The sequence below is a fragment of the Ambystoma mexicanum genome, chromosome 4p (assembly GCF_040938575.1).
Source record: "Ambystoma mexicanum isolate Mex_15411 chromosome 4p, UKY_AmexF1_1, whole genome shotgun sequence".
Classification (NCBI taxonomy): Eukaryota; Metazoa; Chordata; class Amphibia; order Caudata; family Ambystomatidae; genus Ambystoma; species Ambystoma mexicanum.
The window spans coordinates 144,504,830-144,530,403 of NC_090927.1; the positions used below are offsets into that span (position 1 = coordinate 144,504,830).

Here is a 25,574-nt window from a genome sequence, read left to right on the forward strand (position 1 = left end):
TCTCTCTCCTTCCTCCCTTACATTCAGGACATTGCCAAGAACTCCCACTTTTAGCTCTTTCTTTTCTCATGTTCCCCAGATGCTCAATGTTACCCGAGCCCTGGTTCTCTCTAGGCTTGACTATTGCAATAGCCTTCTCCAGAACCCACCTTCTTCCACTCTGCGACCCCTCCAGCTAATCCAGAATAGGGCAGCAAGACTTATCCTTGGCCTTAAGCCCAGGAACTGCATCTCTCCCACCCTAAAAAGTCTTCACTGGCTTGGATTAAATTCCAATCCCTCTGAATCATCCATAAGGCTGTCTGGGCCCGAGGACCACACTATCTTCAACTTTATCTTATTAAATACTCTCCCTCTAGACCTCTACGATCCTCTGGCACCAACTCTGTGTCTAAGCCATTTTGCTAAACAGAGGGCAGGAGGTCTATCGCTTCCCTCAACTGGCTCCCTCCTATTGAACAGCCTCCCCCTTGAGCAGGACTTTCTTAAATTCCAGAAGCTCTGCAAGACTTTCCTCTTTACCTCCTCCTTCCCGTCTTCTCTCCTCTGCTAATCTCACAGTTGCTGTGATTGGTGTCCTGGGCCCTTATGCATCTTCAGGGCCCCCGACCTCCCCACACTCAATTGGCCCAGCTTCTATCTACCCTCAGCACTGGCCTTGGCACACCATCCGCCCTGAAGCTCGCACTTACACCCAGCGCGACTCCAGGCCGTGTAGCACTCACCATTCCATGTACTTAATCTGTGGCTCACCAATGAGCACGGAAACTCCCATCACCTACCCCCTCAACCCTCTTCCTTGCTGCACTTGCACGTTCTTATTGCTCACAAGACAAGGCATAGTAGGTTTGTTTTTTCCTTTTCCCCTCCACTGTTTAATATTCTTGTGTATGTTCTTGTGTTTTACTCCCTTGTTCCCTCCCTTTGCCCTGTGGGCACATTGAAACCGCATTTACTTACTGTATAAGCGCCTAACAAACAAACAATAAATAAGCATTTCAGCCTCACAAAATCCGCCAGAAATAAAGAACCCAGCACACCTGATGTTAGCAGCACCCACTGTAACGTGATGCTCAAACCACAAGTGGAAGGCCGTGCAAGCACACACCCAACTGGTGCATTTTGGCATACGTATGCCAGCATTGGCTTCCTCTGCATGCTAGCCCTCGGTAAGAAGAGTGTCGGATCGAGCAAGACGGCTCTCCCGTGGTATCTCAGTATGCGGAGAGAAAAATTAGGGAGCCTGTCCAAGAAATTATTCTAAACTCCCCACCACCCTCCAGGAAAGTGCCCAGCACGATTGCCCAACATGGTAAATAACCCTCCAAAACATGAGAATGATGCCCCAGGATAGATGCAGCGGCGCAGAGCAAGAGGCTCTTGGGTGCCAGACTGGCCCTGCACCTCTGGTATGGCCATCCCCAGAGGCTGTCCTGTTGGGGTTGATACTCCCTTACCTGCTAAGTTGTTTAGTATTCTCCATGTGTGTATGCTGAGGGTTTGAGGTTTGATGTCATGATTGGAATGTTTGGTCATGATTGAGTGGAATGCTGTAGGTGGAGTGTTCCACCCAGGACAGTTGATATGATGTAGCCTGGGTGGTGGGAGGCCAGTGGGCTCCTCTCGGATCCTGTAACTGAATCTCCTGATATATAACGAATAAACCATCATTTAAAGATCTCCCGGCATCCAGTGTATCCTTTTCACCTGTGGACCCCAGTTAAGGTCAGAACAAGTCCCTAGTGAGGAAGGCACAGGTAGCACCTACAGCATGAGGTGCAGCCCATGGCACTGCTGCACGCTACCTGCACCGTTGCACACGCACGAGAGGGGTTTCTTAACTGTGGGAAAGGCCAGAAAGACCGCGAACCTGAACCGTTCAACATCACATCACGACAAACGGGCCTTTACTGTTTTTGTAAACATGCTCCAGATAGCACGCAATTTGCCAACAGGGCTGCACTTAACTCCATGTATCAGGATCCAAGCACAAACCTCACCCCCACCAGCACCCACAACCCCATGGCAACTCTTAGTGTTGGTAATCTCGGGGTGCAAGGGAAAGGGAAAGAAAGGAAGCACCAGATAGCTTACCGCGATCCATGGGCATCTCTAAACTGTGATCCAACAGCAGCCAGAGCAGTGCCCAGCAGGCACGATTAGGTGCACCCCACAATCTCCCGGTCTTCGCCAAGCTCCTCAGTCAGGAGAGGGTGCAGGTGCGACATCCACCACGGCACGAACAGTGGGAGATTCAGGTTCACAGAAACAAGCGATCAAGGCAGAGTAGAAAGTAGAAGTAGAACCTCCCTTTCCTTGGGAGGTTCTTATACCTCCCAAGGAAAGGGGGCAGAGTTTGAAGAGGGATTTGGGAAAGGATTCCAGGCTTAGAGGTCTAGCACCCCAGAGTCCGTACTAGGAAAAGGAAGAGGGACGTGGAGGCAACAACGCATGCATTACAACCAGGGCTTTAAGTGGGCCGAGGCCAGCCTGGGCAGGATACCAGCAGTCTCCAGAAAGGGCTCCCGAGCCGGGGGCCCCGCCCCAACCAGCCGACACCTCAGGCAGCCCCATTTAAGAGGCGGCACGGTCACATGAGCTGGCTGCAGGTGTCAGCACTTCGATTTAGAAAAAAGAAAAGGCCTCACCTTTTGTTTTTTCGAAACCAAAGTACTGACACCTGCAAGCAGCAGGTGTCACTGCGTAGTGCAGGCTGCCTAATGTCTATGTACTCGAAACAGGAGGAGGGCTGTACTGCTCAGCTCTCCTTTTGTGTGTAGTAACTAGTATGCTGGGTGAGGACAAGTTACTCGGAACAAAAGGAGACACTGGGCCCTCCAGCCCTCGCACTGGGCAGACCTTTCATTCAAGGAGCCCGTGGTTAAAGCAGGCTCCTTAAATGAAAGGGCTGCCTGCTGCGTGCGAGCTTGGGCACATTGGTGTCACACCTTTTGGTGCATCCAGCCCTTTTGTTTAAAAGGAGGGGCTGGGCACATCAAATGTAAATGATGCCAGTGTGCCCCAACTCCAACTCTTTTACCAGCTCCCCCCTTAATCGCGGGACAGCTTCACCTCACTGATGAGGCCCAACAAGGCTGAAACACGTGTATGGGGTTGCTGTTGGTACTCTTGTTCAGAGAGGAATTGCCATAAGCATTTCGGTGCTGGACTGCCCATGGGGGTGGGACAAAGACTGATATGCAAATGGACATTTCCCATCTGTGAAAGGTACATTGAGCAAAAAGCGTGTGCTGCAAACTCATCTCAGAACAAGTTATCATGCCAGTTTCTTTCTGGAGAGGAGCGCCTGCTACCTTTTTTGAAAGACACGTTGGGGGCGTGACCTTAGGCCACACCCCCTAGAGCACCGCCCCCTCGATTTCCAATCCCACTTAAGCACTGGTTACAACACTCAACCATGCCACTGCACTTTACGCAGGTATCACTCGTTTACTGCGAGTGCAAAAATAACGAATGCAAAAAGGCCTGGGGGGGGGAGTGGGGTGTTCCCGAATTTCGGTGGTTACATGTGTGTGGTGGGCAAGGGTAATTAATTATGTATGGGGATTAAGAGGGGGTGGGAGTGTAAGGGAGTCTCCCCTAGCATACAACTGCACAAATCAAGAAATTATTAAATGGGACTAATCGCACCGCTCTAGATACCCACTCAGCTGCCTCCAGATTCACAACAAGTGTAATGAATACAGTGATCCCAGACAAAACTCGCCAGCAAGCATCAGGTCGCCATATCAAGTGTCGTCTGGCTTCACCTAGCTAACACACCCAACCTTAGAGGTGCATGCAGCTGGACAGACCTTGTAGCTCCATTAAGCGATACAAACATCAAGTAGCAACCTTTCGGCCAAGCTTTAAAGGCACTGGCCTCCATCCATGAATGCCAGTTTTCCACAGTACACAATGTCTTACTCGCCAATAGTGAAATATCGCCGGCTAATGACTAGTGCCCGTGAACGTCTCGAGGGCAGTGCACAGACATTTCGCCCTTTCAGAACATGGAACTGGAACACCCAACCCCCTCCACCCAAAAGCTTCCCTTTCTGGAAGGTCATTTTAATCCACAACCAGTCGCCCCCATTTACAGACAGACTACACGTAGACTGCAATTCCCGTTTAGGCATGCACCAAGAGATTGGCGTTTGTGAATTAGCCGATAAATACTGGTCAGAAACTAACATGCACCGAGGCAAACACCAGCGAGTTTGCATCTTCCCCGAGGAGAGCGCAGGCTGTGCATGGAGTGGCCGGATTGCTCCCAGTGCAAGGCTGGGGAGACGGGGGAGGGGGTTTGAGTATCACCAGTCTCTCGCCCTGTCGAGACTATGGGCATTATAGCCATGAGAGCCCCCCGGGGGCTTCTGGAGGGAAAGCGTTGGGGATACAAGGCGTTACAAATGCTTCGATGTGTAGGGGCAAACAAAATTTGAAATGTAGACTTGCGTAGTAGATATTTTTGGCCTTCCTCCTCCCCCGCCCCTATTTTTTCACAACCGACTCAGAGTAAAAGATCCTCTAAGAGTTGATGGTGAGCAACATGCTATTTGGTCAAATCTAAACTAGGAAAGGTTATCTTTAGATCTGTGGCACTTCCCCGTTAGACTCTGTGGGTCCTCGTATTCCGTGTGGGGCCACACTCATTCCTACTGAAAGCAGAGTGGTTGCGTTTCAATACAACTACGAAGTAGTCCCTCTCCTCTGATAAAGCTACTTTTAAACGAACAAAACGGAGGCAAATCATTAATTGGAGTCAATGACCTCCTGGAGTTTAAATGGCTCAAAGTGTCCTAATGTATTGTGTTTTTCTCATTTAAAACCGATGGCAGACTGCTGTGCAGGTTGAAAGGGAAAACAAATCTAACAACCAACTCATACAATTACCATACATGCACTTTGAACAAATATTTTCTTGAGTGCATCATAAAATGATTTCATTTTTCGTATTGTAAGGTTTCGTAGCTTGCTGCGCCAAGATGGGCGGCGGCGCACTGCCTAGAACCCATTATAACGCAATGGCTACAGAGATCAAGATAATAGCTAAGCGACATCAAGGTTAAAGAAAGGCCCAAGAAGCCACAGAAGGTCTCTCTCCCGATTATAGGGAACCCGGGCTTACCAAATGGGCCCGTCTTCTGGGGGGAGGAAGTAAACAAAAGTACAAGCAAGTTAGGAATCCTCAGAATACCGTTGGTAGGCCTTACCCAGCCAGTATCTGACGAGGCACTTCCAATTCCTGAATCTTTAGATGCAGCAGAACAGTTCTCTGTGGCCTATAAGGGCCAACGCTTCATATGCAACTAAGACATCTTCCTGTAACAGCGCCTCGATGCCCCTGGGCTGTGTGGGCACTTTATAAATATGTCGGACGTAGAGGCTCCCGATTGCGCAGCACTACCTTCCTCTGATGTAGACCTGCGCAAGGAACTCGGACCTGCAGAGAAAGGAAAGGGCTGCCTGAGATATAGAAACCCCAGTTGGGCGTCGGCCACAAGTGGAAGAAGCCAACCTGCCTTTGGCGCAGATTTAGAAAAGGCGCACTCACACCAGACTACAACATGTCTGCCCCAAGTGATGATGCAGCTGCAGCGGACCTGCAAGGCAAGCAAGAGCTCAAGCCTGCCACTGCCATCACATGTCGATCTAGCCAGAGATCAGCAGAGGGGCCAAAGGTGGACACTCTGGCTGGGGCACCAGATTCACCATTTCAACACAATCAGAAACAGATCCAGAAGTCAAGAGGTCCACGTTACTAAATCCGGTAGGGACGGGGCGATGAGGTTCATCAAACCCTCAGAATTGGGAGAATTACGATGCAGCACCAGCCGCATTATCTGCACATCTCAAGCCAACCCTAACTAGGAGTGATTTCATCTGCGACAATAGGGGCAACAAAAGAGTGAATCACTCAATGCTTTTCATGCCAGACCACGACACCTAGCCACCTTATGTGAAATGGTCAACGTGAACAAGGACCCCTATCATTCATGCAGGTACATCAGAGAAACTCTGCAGAAACATCCTGCGAGAAACACAAGATACTTGAAATGGCCATGTGATAAGGCGGTGGAAAAGAAGGAAGACCAGAGCCAGATCAGTGTTCCATGCAAAGAAGCAAATCAGACCCTGGGGAATGAGGTCATAATGGAGGGTGGAATGTCAAGCCTGTGCATAGGAGAGACGAGCAACTGAACCAATGATAAAGCTGCTGACTTTGAGAATGCGGACCTGATGCAGGATTGTTCTGGTTTTGTTTTAAAAAATTAGAGAGAGCAGTTGGAAGAAGGTCCGGAGGAAGGAGAGGAGGCGACATAAGAATGGGCTTACTGATCCTAGGCCCGTATCAGAGTGAGAGTTCGTTTGGCACCCGTTGTGCCCTGTTGAGTTGATTATTGTTCAGGATCCAGTTGACTTCGTTGTGGTGGAGAAGAAACAGTTGAGGGAATCACTACGCGGACCGAACTGACGGTCCAGGTTCCCTCTGTGAGAGCGGATGTCATTCTACAGCTTCGAGGGAGAAGCCGTCGGGTCCGCGGCTCTCATCCATAGCGCCCACCTTTGTGGAGGAGAAGCCGCGGCGTAAGCCTCCCCTGTTGTGCTACAGCCGGGGGAGATGGCCCGACCTCGACAGCCAATTAGCTGCCTCGACCAAGGCGACAGCTGACGGCTTGTCGGAGCCTTTTGGAGGAAATCACACACGAGGAAAGAAAGTGAACTGAAAGGTGCAGCAAGCCGAGAGATACTGGGACAAGGTGAGCCACGATCTTTGTTTATAAAGGATCTAGTGTGAAATGAAGCAAACGGCGTAAAAAACACACACAAACAATCTGGGGATGCTAGAGCAACAACAATGGACAAATCATTTCACAGACACCAGAAAATGCACTTGCAAAACAAGCGCTGGCCACCCAACAGAGGAAGCAGCAGTCAGTGTCCACCCAGAGCCAACACCAGGGGAACACCGGAAGCGGATATCCTGATAAAAGAAATGGGGAGTGGTCCAGCTCCCAGCACCCGTGCTTTCAACGTGGAGGCAACCCACAGGATCTTTAGGACTGCCGTCCATAAGGTATGCATGTAGAAAGTGTAATGAAATCAATGTTCTAAAAAGATATGCCACTCACGACCTGCCACGTTGAAAAGAAATCAGCGATGGCCAACAAGCTAAGGAGGCTTGTCCCACATGCGTGAGTTGCACAGCCTGCAGAAGCACACAAGTCCAGCAAAGACTAGGTTTGTGTACGAAAACCACCAAGAGTCACAAAGTGGCAAAACAAAGCTGCCCCACTGCAAAGTATAGCCAATTGAAATCAGAGGGTCTGCAGTAATAGACACGAGTGCCTCTCTAAATGTGCTCCAAATCGCTAAATTCAACCTCCTCAAGCCACTGCTTTGTTTACAGCATACCAAAGTATGCATGTTTGCATACTGAAACACCACACCAATCTCCCACAAAAGGGATGTGCATGTCCAAGATACTGCATGGGACGAACTGCATTTTCGGCATGAGTTTTTGTTGCTAAAGTGGGGATGGACATGCTCATCAGCTTCAAAGTAACTGAGACACAAAACCTGATCCAATTTACATTACAACTACACTTCAGATCTCAAAAACCTTCAAGCAGAGCTCCAAATTTTTGTACCAGGCCTTTTTTACACATTGAAGTCTAGCAAATTCGACAGCTTTTATCTTTCCATGCGTACAGAAACCACCACACTTCTTTTGATTGTACCTGCATGGATGACAGAGCAGACCATGAATAAGCCTCTGAAAGCAGACAGTCTTTTTCTGAACTGTGCGCACAGTGAGATAAGGAATGGTTGCTCTCTGTTCAACTTCTGCTGCGTTTGTCTGTGGATGCTCATGGAGCAAACATAAGCATAATGTATATTTAATTTTCTGGAATTTTAATATCTTATAAATTACAAAGATGGAAAACTGAATTAAATTTGGAAAATATCCTTTGTAACTTATGCTTTTTTCAGAGAAACTAAGCCTGTGATGCACAAAGGTTCCTGTACTGTGTGCATTTACCATCAAGATACATCTATGTGGTGTGATTATACACAATATTGTGTAGGCGAAAGTTTTCCACAAATGTGATAAATTGTTTGAAGCCAGACATCTTTGCTACAAGACTGTTTTGATTTTAATGGGTCCTATTCATTTTCATGTTTTGGTTGCCTGTCACATACACTCTTCTTACAGAGGCAAATCATTATTACTCTTAAAATGTTTAATAATAAAAACAGTGTGCAGAAGACTGCCACCTCAAACCCTTATCTGGGGGACAGACGAGTGTGCAATGTCTATTTTAACATCCATTCAACCTTAACTTGCAGTCAATGTGGGAAATGGTACTACAAATAGTAACAGCAGAGCCCTGGCAGAAGGGTGATCAATTATTACACCAATCACAGGAGTCCCAGCCTTTTTCAAATCAGCAAAACTACAATTAAAACATTCCAACTTTCCAGCCAATGAAAGCATTGTACCAACGAAAGAAATGCAATAAAAAAAAATTAAATCGTTACATTTGTAATTTAAATAGAAACTCAGCAAAACATGTCCCTGTATTAGTAACACAGTTAGGTATTGAACTGTGTATGTAGCACTTCATGCATGTTTCCCCCAACTTCTAAGCACTGTGATTATTATTACCTCGGTCAGTAGTTTACAGCTCTATGGAGGATGTAAAGCCAACTCTGTCCAGCCAATATTTGACCATACGATTACCTCTCTGCACTATTGTATCATAACATTGGTATACCATTATGTAGTACTAGTTCTGGGAAATGAGGACTTTCATTAATCATCAAAAAACAATTCTGCTGCATTCCAAGATGGACACCACACAGAGGTGTGCTCCATCCCCGCATGACGTAAAACAGGCTTAGATAAACTGTAAAATCCCCTCCTGGGATTTGAGAGGCTCGGAGTCCATGTCGGCTCGACCTGAATCAGGGAACCCTGCGGAGGTCCCACAACGGGAACGGAGAAGGCGAAATTAGTCCCTAGTGGGAAAAAGCAACGGCAAAAGAGGCGCCAGCAATGGCACCCATTGGACCACCAGTGCAGTCCAGGGCCGCCCTCATACATACGCCTGCAGTGATCATCCTGCTGGGGGGGCAGGGTAGATCATAGACCAAAGGTCGGAAGAGGCAGCACAGCAAGCAACAAAGCTGGTGCGGGCCCCGGGAGGGAGGCTTAATACCGCCAGCTCTCGAAAAGGACCAGCAGAAGGAGGGACAAGCTGCAAAGAGCCGGGCCAGGCGGAGCAGGAAGAGCAACCAGTGTAAATCAGAGAAGCTGTAAGACTCTGCACCCCACCCCCGATCCACCCGATTAAGGCCCCGGTGGCAGAAACAGCAAGTACATGACCCCTGGTCCCCACAGGAGGAACATGGAGACCCGCTCCACAAACCACAGCTCAAGAGCCTCTTCCTAACGCTGCCCGGCGCTCAAGCCCCATACATCTCAGGGGGCACCACCGGCCGCACACCCGGCCACCAAAAGAAAGAAGGGAAGGGAGGCCCCTCCACAGTGGAGGAAGAAAACCCTTGCAATCCACCTAATCAGCACTGGGGCACACAGGCTAGCCGGAGCAGCTCAGGGACAAGAGACAAGAGGCCCTCCAGGCTGACAAAGGCAGACAAGAGAGGTACAGGCGCACCACACTGCAACAAAGGAAGGGCCCAGGCAGAGGAAAGAACAGGTCACATAACCCAGATGGACCCTGTCCACAAGAAAAAACCCTGGGCCTAGTCCCCATGGCGGCCCAATATAAACCGCGGCCACCAGCAAATTCCAACACCTCTTGAGGAGATAATCTCTAACAGACCACAGGTCGGGGCAGCCCAATAAACAGAAGGGCGGCAAGAGGGCCAGAGTAGAAACCACGATCACTGCCGGCAGGAGCCCATATCACTACCCCCTCAGCCACACCGAAAACAAAACGGAATACTGTGCCGCTTACAGAGCCACGCCAAAGGCCCACACCCCCCCCCCCCCACAAACCAAGGCAACATGGAACAAAGGGAAAAGATAGCCAGATCCCCATGAAAGGGGGCAAAAAGCCACACAAGGGGACGATTCAGAAACTGTGGAGGTAAGATGGGGGAAACAGCCCGACGATGAGCAGGAGGCAGACAGGGACGCAGTAGAGGCCCCTTAAGAACAAAATACAGAGGAAAGAGGGGTCACACAAAAGTTCCTCAAACAATGCTTCCAGAACTGGGGATAGGATGGCGAACACCATCCAATTCCAATTAGATAAAATGAGAGACCTAACAGGGGCGCTAAAGGAAGTGCAGGGAGACCTACACAAGCTCGAAGCAAGAGGGGAAACCAACGGAAAAGCCCTGCAGGAGCTGGCAGACGAGTCTCACAAAACAGAGAATCTTGAAAACAGATCAAGGAGAGTGAATATTAGGGTCAAAGTGCTACCAGAAGCTTTCGTAGATGGATTTGGCCAAAATATGCCAAATCTTTGCTGATCTAATAGACGCATCGGACCCGGCAGAAATCAAGATTGACCGCTTACACCGAGTGGGGCCAAAAACAAATTGACCGGGGGCTAGACCAAGAGACATTCTGGTAGCCATGCACGAATACACCCAAAAGGAAAAATCCTTGACCCAACCAGCAACGAGGCCCAAAACCTATCGAAAGAGTAATTGAAAAGAAAGGCTTGGGAATGGTCCACACAAGAATCAAAAAAAGTGAGGTAAATGAGGGGCCCCAAATGGCCTAGGCCCATCACCAAAGAAGAATCAGCAGGACAGAGACTCCCCGAGAGGAGCTCCTTCACTTAAATGCAAGTCCGTGGGAAGAACAAACAAGCACCCGGGAGGGGAAACACAAAGCAACCTACAGCGGGGGGAATGGTAGGAGGGGGGGGGATAAGTAGGGGACTTTTGTGCTCAAGGGCGGGTCGGGCCGAACCGCAAGGCCCCCAAGCTTGGAGAGGACGGGATCTCAACCCCAGGGGAGTCGGGAGGGGCTAGAGGCAGGCCGGTTGAACCGATCCAGGGGGAGGGAGAAAGGGGGAAGCTCCAGGCGAGATGGGAGGGCGAAACAGGGGGGGCGGGGGGCGACCGGGTCTAGGTCCCGTCACGGAAGCAAGCAAACTAAAGCCAGCAACTAGAAAAACCCTCAGATAATGGCCAAGGAATCAATTCTGAAAGTTCACTAAACATTAAAAGGCCTAAACTCGCCAATAAAAAGGAAAAAACAAGATCACCATCTGTCGAGAGAAGAACCAGACCTGATCACCTTGCAAGAAACCTACATACAAGAGAAAGAGAACTGAATGCGAGGCTATAAGCTAGTCCAACAATCGAACAACGTGCCAAAGAAGGGGAGAGTCCAAACAGCAGTAAGGAACAACTCGGACCTCAAGTTGCTAGACGTCAACACAGACTTCAAGTCGCCATACTCCGAGGGGAGAGGCTACCATGCTGGCACAAATTACGCACCTAACTCAGGGCAAGACCGGTTTGTACAAACGATACTAAGAACACCGGAGAGATTTGCGAAGGGAAGAATACTACTCACATGTGACTTTAATCTAGCATGGGACCCAGAAAGGGACAGGAGTGCTAGAATCTCCCTCTCCCAAAATAAACCCTCAAAAAACTGTGGCAAAAAATAGACGATCACTGGTGGACGTCTGGAGGGAGAAGAGAGGGAACACGAGGGGTTACACATTTTACTTGCACGTGTCAGCATCGAGACTAGACTACATTTGAATTTTAAAATCTCTGCTGGGGCAAGTGGAAGACGTAAAGGTGGGAGCAACAACAATATCTGAACACGCCCCCATCACACTGAAAATTAAAAAGGAAACAATACCACTCAGGGCTATGGAAATGGAAATACCCGGCCCATATCTTTAAAGACTAAACCCTGAGGGAGGAAATAGAAACTTTCTTTCAGACCAACGACAAGCAGGAAACAAGCCCCCACACAATTTGGGAAGCATTTAAAGCAACGATACAGGGATGGATAATACGCAGACTCTTAGAGGAGGATCTAGAAGCCAAGCTAAACGTTGTGATGCTTAAGATGGCAACAGGGTCGACAGCCGAGAACAGGAGGGAATAAAGGACAATAAGGGGCCCAACTCGAAATCATACAAACGAGTAGAGCCGAACGCTTCCTAAAACATCTTGGACAGAGATACTATATAAAAGCAAACAAATCGGACACAGTCCTAGCAAAGATGCAGAGAAAAGAGGAAAAAGACAGGATCATCCTTAAAATCAGGACACCAGATGGGGGAAATAAGATAAGATTCGACCAAGCATCAATAAAGAATTAATTTATGAAATTCTACGCAACCCTATACAGGACGGAAGTTGTAAAGAGCGGGACAAACTAGAATACCTGAAACACTGCAGCATACCAAAAACAACATACCAAGAGAGGGCAAAACTAGAGAAAGACATAACCATAGCGGAAGTCTGCAAAGCCATCACGCCCCTCCCAAATAATAAAGCCCCAGGGCCGGACGGTTTCACAACAGACTATTACAAGCAATTCCAGGAAACCCTGGCCCCCCCACCTAACCGGGGCAAGGGCGAGGGATCACACCATCAATGGAGGAGGCTAATGTCATACTGCTGCCCAAACCAGGGAAGGACCCGACATCATGCGGCTCATACAGGCCGATAGCGCTCATTAACACAGATGCCAAAATCTTTACTAAATCCCTAGCAAACCTCCTGGAACACCGCCTACCCAAACTGACCACGACCAGTCAGGCTTCATAAGAAACAGACAAGACGCACGATTACACCCAATTTCCCACAGATAGAAAAAACACACCTGCACTGCTATTCGCATTAGACACAGAAAAGGCCTTTGGCAGGGTAGAGTGGAAATTTCTATTTCAAACCATGACCAAAAAGGGCTTTGGGGGAAACCTTCATGACAAAAATAGCAGCTAATTATCGTAGTCCCTCTCTACGCCTACTAATTAACGGAGACCTGTCGGACCCAATAGCGGTAACAAGAGGAACAAAGCCGGGCTACTCCCTGTCCCAACTCTACGCCATTCAGCAAGAGCCCTTATTGAGCAAGATTAGAGGTAAGAAGGACATTGAGGGAGTTCCCTTCGCAGAGAGGGAACACAAGGTGGCCGCGTATGCCGACATGCTATTAACGAGAACAAACCTGGGGAAAAAGCAACATGCATTGGAAGAAGCTTTGGCCCAATTCGGAAAGGTCGCAAGCCTAAAGATAAACAGAAACAAATCAAATACTGAACCTGTCAGTACCACCAGACAGGGAAAAATAACTAAAAGCCAGCTTTCTATACTCTTGGACCCCAACAACATAAAGGGCCTGATTCATGGGAAGTGTTTTATAATGGCGCAATCCCATAAGGAAACATTCCATGAATCAGGCCCAAAATATCTAGGAATCCATATCACTAAACCTTTGCTCCAGCTATTCACCACAAACTAGCCCCCTTCTGGTATCCACCAGAAATATGCTGGAAAGCTGGACCCCTCTTTCCATCTCCTGGATGGGAAGGATCAATGTATGGAAGATGGTCCTATTACCAAAGCTGCTATATGTATTTATGGCCCTCATCATACTTCCAGGCTATTCAGAAACACAGGCGAGCCTTTATCTGGGACAGCAAAAAAACAAGAATTTCAAAGAAGACTATGTTACTACCAAGAAACAAAGGGGGCATGGGCGGGCCAGACCTGAAGGCGTACCATCACGCAGCACAGATCAGGGACTGGTCATAGAACGACTGAGAAAGAAAGTGGAGAGAAATGGACAGGGCAGTGGTGGGGGCGGAGCTTGAAGAGGTCCTCTGGATACCCAGGGAAGACAGACCTCACAACATGTACAGTAGTGAAATCCAATCATTGGTAGCAAACACATGGGACGCAGCGGCAAAAAGCTCTAACATGAAAAAAGGAGATGGACCATACAATAGAAGAGACCCAACGGTCAGGTTTATTGGCAAACATCCCAGAGTTGGACAGTCACCACAGATACAGGACATCTGGATAAAGATGATGTACCAATGGTACCTAACCCCCACTAAACTATCTACATTCTACCGGTCCACATCTTAACTCTGCTGGAGGGAATGCGGGGAAAAGGGGAGCTGCAGGCACATCTGGTGGGAATGCCCGGAAGTCCAACCATTTTGGCTGATGATCCAAGAAGCAGTGGAAAAATACTATGGGTGGGAGAGAGGGGCAACCTCGGTCTGTTCATAATGGACCTGGGGGGAGAACTGGACAACCTCCCCACGAGAGCACAATGCAAAGTCTGTGTGATTCTGGTAATTGTTGGGGCCCTGCTACTAGCCTACAAGTGGAAATCGAAGACTGCACCCACAGAGCACGAATGGCTGGGGAAGGTATTGGACTTTGTCGCCATGGGATAGATGTCATACTCTCTCCAGGGGGGACCACCAGAAATTCCTTATGGACTGGGATCTAGTGATGACATTTCTAAAAGGAAGACTCCAAAAGCATGTGAAGCCCAAGGAGGATGAAACTACTAGGAGTCTAAAGCCTCTCCCCAGTACGCAAACTCGGCCACAACAACAAACCAAAGACAACCCACTAAACAACAGGAAGAGGAAGATGAGGGAGGAGGTAACTGAGCCTAATGGGAGAAAACGGAAAGAACAAAACCAAAAGGACTGGATTTATCAAGCCCTGGGAAGGTGAGGAGGGGGTTTTGCGGGGGTGGGAGGGCTGCTGGAATTTATCTCAAGTTTAAACAAAATGCCAATAAAAATCTACTTGAAAAAGAAAGTTCTGCTGTCGAACCTCAAAACACACAATACACGTCATGTTTGCTTTACTGTGTAATTGGCCAGGTGTGTGCACCTTAAAACAATATATACAGTAGAGATCAAATGTACAGACCTGTGTAGAAAAATAATGAAGGTCGTATTGCTGGACTTCACCTAATGTAATATTAACATCCCCTTCCGAGACATGCTTTAGGAAGTGAACCATCCCTAGAGTGGCTGGGAATTGGTTGTTCTACAGTTGAATTTCTTCAAATTATGGTTTACTGAATTCCTACTAAGCAGAGCTTTTTCGATTTAAGTTAGCCTACATATTCGGACAAGTCACTATCAATTAATCCGATCTGTGAGGCGATTGCACTGCTGATGTAACTGTTCCTGTTCTATGTGGTTGGTGCTCAAACTTATCACTGTGGCACATTCTGGGCTTGTTTTTTGCAACAAGAATTTGGACTGCGAGGCCTATGATATGACAGGTCCTTTAAAATGCGCCTATACACAAGTTTTTATAGAGGGAGGACAAGACAAACGATCTTACTAGGCCTTGTCATTCAAATCGTGCAAGTGCGACAAAACAAAGTGCAGAGGGAAGCGCGATGGAGAGGGAATGGGGAGTGCAATCAGGCACCATTGCTCCGAGTAAGTGCAAACAGGGTAGAGCGGCTCTGGGTAAGTGCAAGGAGGCAGGGACTGTAGAGGTAACAGTTACAGCACGAAGTGTGCAGTAGGCCCGCGGGCAGTTCAGGGCAGACTGGTCATGTAGAAGGCTGGTACCCAGTGAGACCCTGAGGGAAGCCAGCGCAGCAGTCAGGTAGGTCAGCAGGAGAGAGAGAGTCTTGAGCTGCTTCCGAACTTCAGGTGGTCCGGCTCAAATTTGAGGGGGGCAGGGAGGCCATTCCAGATGGAGGCACCTGCAGAGAGAGATATATCCCTAGCTCTCAGCCTGGAGAAGCATCTGACCCTCAGAGTTGGAAGTAGCCGAGCAAAGGAAGGTATTTGGAAGAGAGTTGGATGTAGTGCGAGCCCCGGCCTCAAAGACTTGTGGTCTTGAATTTGATCCTTGCAGCCATCGGGAGGCAGTGGGGAGATTTCAGCGCTGGAGAGATACAGTCCTTGGGATTGAGGCCAAGGACATGTCTTGCAGTCCTGATCTGGATTAGTTGCAGAGGGCAGAGAGTAGATGAAGGCAGAAGGAGAAAGAGGCTTGTTGCAGTAGTCCAGCATAGAGATAACCAGGGCTCTGGAGACCGTGATCTTCTGGGGGAAAGTGAGAAAATGAAGGATACCCGAGGAGGTGCAGCTGGTAGTGGGTCTTCTTAGCAAGGTCTGATGTGGGGAGAGAAGGAGAGATAAGTCGAAGGGGACACCAAGGTGGAGAATGCAGAAGAATTGGCCAGCTCCTTGCAGATTATGAAGAGTTTGGCCGTGTTGTCAGAGGCCGCAGAGACGCAGGCTTGAATGTGTGCTCTCTTCCTGGACAGGACAGAGAGTCTGTATTGTCTTTGGAGCAGGTGGTCGCCAGTTTGTCAGAGGAGGCGCCCAAAGCACTCCACTTCCTCTCAGTCACCCTGCACTTGTGTTTAAGGGCGGTGAGGCCCAAGTCATACCAAGAGTTGCACTGGAGGTAGTCTTCAGATGGATTCTCATGACAGGGGAAAGGGTGTCCAGAGTGTTAAGAGATAGAAAAATGGAGGTTAGAGAGGGCTGTGTCAGAGTGCGAGTCACCCGCAGGAGTAGGAGGAGCAGAGAAAGTAGAGGCAAAGGCATCCACCGACACAGGTTTCATGGGCCCAATATCCAAGAAGGTAGGTGGCAATGCTGGGGTGGGCTTTGCCTGAGGGACAGCAAGTTTTAGGGTAGAGGAAAGCAGAAAGTGGTCAGTCCAAGCAAGAGAGAGTTAGAGAAGGTATGTCTGAGTAGATGAGAACATCCGAGGTGTGTGCGGCAGGATGTGTTGGACCAGAGGGTAGAGGGACGGGGGGACGAAAAAGAGAGTAAGAAAGATTAGAAGCATCAAGGTTGATGTTGAGGTCCCAGAGGAGGAGAAGTTGAGAGGTAGAGGCAAGGAGAGAAGAGGTCGGCCCACTCAGGATGATGTTCTAGTTCTATGCGAGTGTAGCTTCTATTGAAGAGGCCATTCATTTACCTCTTCAGTGTGGTGGCGCTTTCCCTACGCAAGTGGAACTTATACTGCTGTGACCCAAAGCGTATCTGTTCCGTGTGTGATCATTGTGCATTGTTGAGACCCACAACCTTCCTATTCTAAGTGAGGAAAGCATAATCTGACGTCCATGGCATGTCTTTTTCTATATTAGGAGTGAAGTGTGCAGTCCTGAAGGTTATGTTCACCTGTTCTATGTGGGAATTATCCACATTTGCTTTACCTTGCACCGATACACTCCACCTGTTCTAGAGGATGAAATGTATTCAGGGGTCCTCTGATCACACCATATAAAAATCCTAGTCAAAATAAGAGCACTCACCGGCCAAGAAGTAAGACTGTTTATTACAGCAGGCAAAGCACAAATCAAGCAGAACAGTGGCCTGGAACTGGTTGATAAGACAGAACAACTGGGTGCACAGCAAATATTAGTTTTATTGGATGAGTACAATAGTCCAAGCATTTGAAAGTGTTACGGTAAGAATGTACATATTTTCCAACGTTCCCAAGACAGTCATTGGCTGCGTTAGGACGGTCAAGTGGCACAGCGAGTAGAGCGCTCGCTTTGACATCCGTGCAGAGCCTGCTATTGCAGGTTCGAATCCCGGCGGGGCCAAACTCAGCCTTTCATCCTTCCGAGGTCGATAAATGAGCACCACACCCCGTGGGTAATAATAAGCAGCGCTCAGATACCTGAGGGTTTGTAGCGCGATATAAGTGCCAAATTATTATTATATCCTTAGTGCTGTGCATATGTTGGTAAAATGTGATTGGAGAAAAGAGGGCAAAATTATTCCAACACATCCCTCCTTTGTGGCACCACAATGATTCTCACCCCACCCAGGAACAATTTTAGTAATATAACATTTGTGCTGACTGCTGATGCTTTATTACTCTGCCATTGGTCATCACCATTGTGGAAAAGACAAGACACCCTGCTTCTGGTGGGAAGGTAGACCGTCACACAGTACCTTCCAAATACTGGCCTTTGCATGGCTTGTAGTGGATACTCTGATGGCTGGCCACTTCCCAGAGACACAAAACGTACTGCTTCATTGGTTCCTCCAAGAACGTCAATCCACTCAGCTTCCTTTAACATAACCTGCCGAAAGGCATTTGTAGCCATGTGAATGGGTCGCTGGCTCGGGTCTCTCCATCCCAGAGTGCCCGCTGGATTGGCTTGCTGCCCCATGTTGACATCACCCAGTGATGTTGCAGCTGGCTAAGTCTGCCTGTGATGCGCAGCTTGAGCCCAGTCGGGGGCGGCGGAAGGCTGATAATGTGCTAGGACCCGGATTTCCCAGGAATGCAGTTGTCCCCGTAGCATGTGTTCTATTTAGGAAAGGTCATCTCTTTTGTGTGCTAATTATACGTGGGTCCATTGGGATGTTAATATAAGTAATGCATCCCCACTCCCACAATCCCCCACGTGGTCTCTTCCCATGATAGGACTATATTTTGGTTATCCCGTGTTTTCCCCACTGCCCCTGCTCACTCCCGCAGGTTTTAAGTCTGACCCCCCTATATGGCGCTGGTTCAGCACCTTCAATAGAACTTACAGTGAGGTTGCTCCAATTTGCCTTTTCTGTTTGTATTAGGGAACCCTGCACAGCTCCTACTCAAGCAGACATTTTCTGGGTCAGCAAAGCGTTAAAAAGCCTACTCCGCTGTTGTACCTTTTCTTTACATGCAAGGGGAGCTCAGAGTATTAGTAATCATCTGTTCTAAGTGTGAGCTGGTGTTTCTGCAACTGAGTCAAAGGTGTGATCTGTTAATGATAGGTTTTGCTGTCACAATGCGGTCAGCTTCCTCCTGATAAGGATTTCGATCCAGTTTTAAATTTGTGTACGCATCGGCTAAAAACTCGTTTTTGCTCCATTGAAATCTCATTTCCTTTAAAAGTTTAAAAAGGAGGGAGTAAAATACTTCTAACTCGAAATCTTATCTGAAGCACTGCCTTCAAGTAATACCGATCAAATGTGCAATAAAATAGGCTGCCTCAAGAGAAAATTCAAAAGCTACATGTGGACAACGCAGCGGAACCAGTTTGTCAAAAGGCACTGCCGCATTCCATTGCACCCAAGGTGTAAGGCTGAGGAAGCACTGGACAAACTCAAGAAAGCTGGCATCATTGAGAGGCTATTTGGGCCCATTCTGTGGGTCGCCCTAATAGTAATCACCTGCAAAGCCAAGCAGTCAGGGTAAGTCTGCATTTGCGCCTACCTGTGTCTTTTAATCAAGGCAGCCGAGAGCGAAACATCAAGTGAAGACCAAGGCTCGATTGAAAGACTAGTGTGGTTTCCGAAAATGGACCACAGTGTCAAAGACTCCATCAACTACTGCCCAATGTTTCAGGCTGCAGTGAGAGTAAACACACCCTGTGCCATTTTGAAAATAAGAGCTGTGTGATCGTCCCATGGAAAAGAGTCAGTGCGGATTTGTACTGGCTACCAAGCGTTCACTAACTTTTACTACTGGTTGATGACTACTTGCACTACCCCAAAACATAGATGGTACACTCAATGGCTGCCGGAGCTCTAATAAACAGGCTTCAGAACATCACTGACAAAAGGAAGCCCTGAAGCTCTCAAAACAGATGATGGCCTGCCATTACAGGGTACTGAACTTCAAGAGTATCTCAAGCGTCTTGGAAATCATCATTGCAAGATCACACCTTGCTTGCAAGCAAATGGTGACGCTGAGCACTTGATACGCACCCTGAACAACGTAATCAGGATTTTCATTGAGAGCCAGAAGAACAAGGAATATGAGTTGTAACAGATCCTCTGAATCTTCATTCATATATGATATATTTTATTTATAGCGTGCCTACACACTAGCGTTTCAAGACATTGTGCATTCCAAACTCATTACTAGGTCATCGTCCAGTGACCACTGCAATTCCAGCACAAAATCCCCGTCATCCCGAATCCGGCAAAGGTAAGGACCAGACGAATACAGTCCAACAACGACATGAGCGGTATCCGCTGAGCTTTAGAACCCAAGCTGGACATTGGTGATGCTGTGTTGGTGTGCAACCGCCACCAGAAGGCAAAGTCAGACTTCACGCTTGAAGCCACATCGTTAATTGTGACCCACTAATGTGAGACACCTAAAGATGTCTCGCCTGCTAGTCCCCGGGGATCGGTCATCCAGGTGGCCAGGACACAGCAATCGCTTTTGGATCCAGTTCCTGGGGGTGGACCAGTGCGGGAGGATCACCTGGATGAGGGGTCTTTGGAGTGGGACACCTAAGGGTAAGACGCGGTATCCCCTGCCTTATGGCTCCTTTTCCCCATCCTACCAGGTAGGATACCTGGGAACTCAACCCCCGCCCCCACCTTTCCTGACACAAACACTTTCTCACAGACAGCCCACCGTGAGTGGCAACCAGAGCCATATACCTGACATGTCCCAACACCATGGTCAGGCAAATACGGATCATTATACACACCGGCCTTTCATCACCCTTCCCAACACGGATAAAAGGTGGAGCACATAAGCACACTGAGCGAGGCAAGGAACACGAGGAGACAGCAGTTCCGAGATGGCAGTTTAATACAAGGAGAAAGACGGTGAGAGGGTCACAAGAAGGTAGTACGCTGGAACTCTTAGGACCATAACTTTTGTGAAGCTTGAACGTAAGAAACCGAAGACCAGTAACGAAGGCGGATTAAACCTGTACAGTGTGTCGGAGGTACCCAGGGCTCTACCAGGTCGATAACCCAGGCGGGGAGGAGCAATTGCAGTCGTGGTACTGTCCTTGGCTCCTACAACAAAGCAGCGTCAGAAAAGACAACAAAGCTGCTGAGTCTGAGAGACTGCTAACGAACCAGCTCGTGTTTTGAACCAGGGGTGCAAGCAGCAACTTTGTACAAAGAGAACAGTGTGTGAGGCGTTGGCAATGAGCAACGCGAATATAATTGGAAACTAACAAGAGTAATTGGACTTGGGAGGTCAAGTCAAGATACCAGATTCAGAGTGGGCTGGTGCCAAGTGGGCGCTCAATCGATAGAGACACCAAACAGAGACTGTTTGGTATCCAACTAATGCTGAATGAATTAAAAAGAAGATTCAGATCGAAGTGGGTCAAGCTAAATCCTATGCACATTCGAAAGTCTTCCATCATTTAAAGTACATCGCCATTGGTCCGGGCCCAGCTGAGGGAGACTAATTGAGCGGGATCTGAGCCCAGCCGGGGCGGGTGGGGAGGTCCAGACATTTTCTTTGAAAGGATCTGAGCTGGGTTGAGTGAGATCCAGAGTGAACACCTGAAGTGTGCACATGTGAAATACTGAAGTGGAAAGAATGTTTCCTTAATGTTTTGTGCAGCAGGCTCTCTGAATCAAGAGAATTGCAAGACAGAGAGACTTGAATACAGAAGGTCTTGGACTCTGGAAACTGAACTGCATCCTTGTGCCCCAGAAGCCAGAGTGCATGCTTTTCTCAAGTGACCCACCTTGCCCGTTCTGAAAACGTGGGGAAGGGAGCCCAACGGCCCGAGCATCCTGACATATTTTGTGAACACTTCATTTTCATGAACATTAACCCCCATTATTTGCAAACTAGTGGTAAGTATTGCAATATACTTTTTAAGTATAGGCCCTTTTTATTTGACAAGATTGTAGATTTAGATAGGCGTTTTATCACCCCCTTGTGAAAGTTCAATATGCACCCTTCAACGGTGGTCACTGGTGTCTGTCTTACTAATGCCAACATGCATTTCTTACACTAGCCAGAGCACCGCAAGTCGAGACCACGCAGGCCACCGGGAGCCACACTCAGCCCATAGCAATCAGGATGACAGACCCAGAGAAGTGTGCCGCTCATCAGGTATATCCAGCAAACAGCAGTATGGTCTTATATGGGAATACTAGCATATGTTGGTGGAATCAGCATGGAATGTATGGGAACAGCCAGCATAAAAATGTTTTCTTTTACTGGCATATATTGCAGGGACTGGCATGATAATGCATTGGGAAAGGCACTGTGCACTTATGGTGACTTACATATATTTTACTTCATTTCATGATTTACCCTACACCCTGTTGGCCTTTTACCCCAATTTTCCCAGAAAGTGTGCGGTGTAATGCGCCATTTTAACCCATTATTCAAAACATTTCTCTGATGAGGGAGAAGAATCTCCCCCACACCACAAACACATTTTTGTTAGTTCGGGGTCCCTTGCTATGCTCGGTCGCCATCAAAATACTTATAGCAAATATTTCACCCTGCAAAAAAATAAAAAAAAGGACTCACCAGCCACCACCGGTGGCTGCTATATGTGTGGACCAGGCAAGGGCCCCCTTCTTTCTATGTTACATTAAACATTTAAGCTTTGATTTACTTCTTTCACTTGCGGTAGTCCGTGCCACTGCAGCGACATAATCTGTTAAGATAACTTGTAAAGCGCACAGTCGCCCAGGGGCATCGTGGCACTGGAGAAGAAAAGAAAACCCTGATCAAAGGCTGAGATCCCAGAAGCAATGGTTAAGGATTTAATTTTCAGGCCTTGCTCGTGCAGCATTTTTCTCCTGGGTAAACACCTGGGCACGTCTCCCTAGGTCAGTGCTTTATTGGCTTGTTTAACACAGCAACAACACGGATAACATGTACTTTGGTGTCCATTGATCTATAGATGTTTCATACACTTGCTGTAGCCTGCGTTAGAGATTTCGGTTACCCTTACTGCATTAGGTATGTTTTACATACAGACCCCATGTCGAATCTGGAAAATTACATTGCCCAAATGTGTAATCGTGGACAAATCAAGCCTCCCTCTGTGCCTCGGTTCTTATATCTGGCTAAGATGAGAGCACCTGAAAACACAGGTGCTAGACACTTCTGAAAATTCGGAAGGTCATTTTCCATCACTTCCTGTGATGTCACTTGGGGGCAGGGTCAAATTACATCACTTCATGTGATGGCATCAGACGGACCAGGGTTGTGTGATGTCACCCTGCTACCCCTGATTCTGGTGAAATGACGTCCCTGGAGAAAAGGCAAGAAGGAAAGTTGCTCATCGCCCCCTGACATGCTGTGACACTCACATATTTCAATTCACTCTGCTGTAGTCCAGCAAGTCAAGGAAAATTCCACCCTTAGGGTAGGTGTCAGAGCAGCAGAAATAAAATCCCAGGAGGTACCGCTCAAGCTACAGACACCTGCTGCTCATCAGTAATCTTTCTGTCTCCAAAGACCTTATATGCAACCTGGGTATCTCCCTGCTCAGGTTTACTAATGCAAACCGGAAATGGGCTGTTTGACCTAAAAAACTGCCCATTTGATATAATTTATTTTTTTGACCTAATTATTTTTTACCTACTGCAGAGGGAGACCCCCTGCAACTCCCCATAATGCAGGGGGAGATCACTGCACCTCCCCCGACTTCCTCCCACCTCAACCTATTCCCTTACCCCACAACTATTTTTTCATTAATGTGTACCATTTGACCTACCGAATTAGATCAAAAAGATACAGTCAAATGGAAGTTGGTCAAACTGGACAATACCCCACAAACCAGCACGCAGCGGCTCTGTGCAACACATTGTTTTAGGAGTTGTCCGCAAGGCTCGGACTGGGCAATAGGGCAATGCCCGAACCCGACACACACAATGCTAGTGTGGGCAAGTTATGGGCCACTTTGAGAAGGCTCATAGTTTTGACCATGGTTACTGGATAAATATTCTTCAAAAGTCACAATTTGCATCACTTTTTTTTTTTAAACCCTTGGGCACCACTCAAACAGTCTTATCACAAAAGGAATACAATGTCATTTGCAACTGTGGGACATCTTTTAATTGGTGCCCAAGACAATGTTATACCCCAGTCCCACCCTGGGGTCGGCATCTGCTGCACAAACCTCTTCCAAATGTCACGCAGAAATATGGAGACGTCACACCTAAGCACACTACAAATATTTAAATGTCACACATACGTAGAATAAAACCCTGGCAGCTCTGCGGGAGCCCTAAACAGGACAGAGTTTAGCATCCTGTCCATTCAATGACATGTGTATGTGACGTTGGCGGTTATAAAGGGGGTACCGCCCACTCCCCACTTTGCATTTGTAATACAGACCCGCCCTGTTTGACAGGCAGAGCCCAGATGAGTATGGCATTTGTGCTCAAAAGTACCCCAGCATTTCCCCCATCAGTGAAAGGTGTGTCCCTGTGTCTGCTGGGGGCATCCCTTCAGCTGGAGCCTTGTGCATGCCAGAGTAGAGTGGTTCCCAAACATATTGTAGTGCATTTGGAAGCGGGGGTTTATCCCCCAACACAATGCACCGCCCGCAGGGAGGCGACACCCCTGTCACGTGGGATCAGCCCAGGACCTCCACACAGGCGCCTCCATACCTTGTACTTGTCAAAGCCGGCCAGCTGCTCGGCGGTCACGTATTCGTAGCACGAGGAGGCCATGTTGCTGATGCAGCGTAGACCGGCAGCTGATGCCCTAGGGACCCGGAGCCGGACACACGGTGCCTACCACGATCAATGAAAGAGTGCTGTCAGGCTGAGAGGAGAGGCGCAAGCGCCAGTCAAAAGACGCCCCAAACAAGCCTCGCCTTCAAACTGACGTGGACGGCAGGATCTTCCTTTATTCACTTATAACAAATGGGAGTTTGTTTTTCAAGACTAAAACCCAACGTGTATGTGTACAGTTTTTTAAAATGTTTAATTTGTAGGCGGTTTCGTATTTGTTGAACTATAGACACAGCACTGTCACATAAAAAGAGCCCGGGGACGGCACACTGTCCAGTGTTAAAGAAGACGGCCATTTTACAGAGGGGTTTCCTTCAGCGCATTACTGGAAGAGCGGCCGCTAGACGCATAAAACGTGCTGGAAAAACGTCAAGATGTTTGTGGAATGTTAAAACATATCATAACTGAAAGCGGGACTCCTTGTTTGATAAAGCATGAGAGTAACCTAACTATTTTATTATTCTGAAAAACCTTAGCATTCATTTTAAAATAACCTAAAAGCCATGCATTTTAAGTCGCTATTGCCACGTGTTTACTAGAACTATTTCTTGGTATCCTGGCTTGCTCTCCTTCCAAAATGAAACTCTTGATAAAATAAAAGCCACTCCGTAAGCACACACAGCAATTGGACGACGTCACGTGACTAGTTCGTATTAGAGGAGCGGACCTGCCACAAAGCCAAATAACGTGACGTACTTAGTTTTGCTCAACGTGTATAGTTGTCATTTCTATCTGCGGAACGCGCTGGCTGCCTTCGTGAGAGCGGGAGTTTTTAGCTGTGATTTAGAATGGGATGGAGACGGCCTGGCAGCCAGTTGACCGAACTTGCCATCCATCGTGGACGCGAGGCGCTAAAAAAAAATGGGAATTGTCTTTTTGACGATTTTTGCATGATTAACTATGAAGGATCAGGATGGGGTTATAGTGAGGGTGGTGTTTTTTGTGACGTCAGAGACGACAACGATGAGAAGTGCATGGACGAGGCACAGGAAAGAGGCGGCTAGGCTTGTATGCCAATATGGCCTTTTCTAGTTCTTTCTGTTATGGGTCTTGTAGTCCAGGATTTTTCTATTCCAAATTCGGGAATGCAAGTTGTGATACTCTAATTGGACCCCGGGCCTCCCTGTA

General features: G+C 48.0%; 1 protein-coding gene across 1 annotated transcript in view; it reads right to left on the minus strand.

Moving 5' to 3' along the window:
- SELENOI (selenoprotein I) overlaps positions 1-24,503 on the minus strand; it is a 330,991-nt gene extending 306,488 nt beyond the window's left edge. Inside the window, exon 1 of the mRNA XM_069605591.1 lies at positions 24,321-24,503. Within this exon, the coding sequence (XP_069461692.1) occupies positions 24,321-24,383 (63 nt within the window). The 5' untranslated portion in view covers positions 24,384-24,503. The remainder of the gene's footprint in view (positions 1-24,320) is intronic.
- Positions 24,504-25,574: the final 1,071 nt, after the last annotated feature.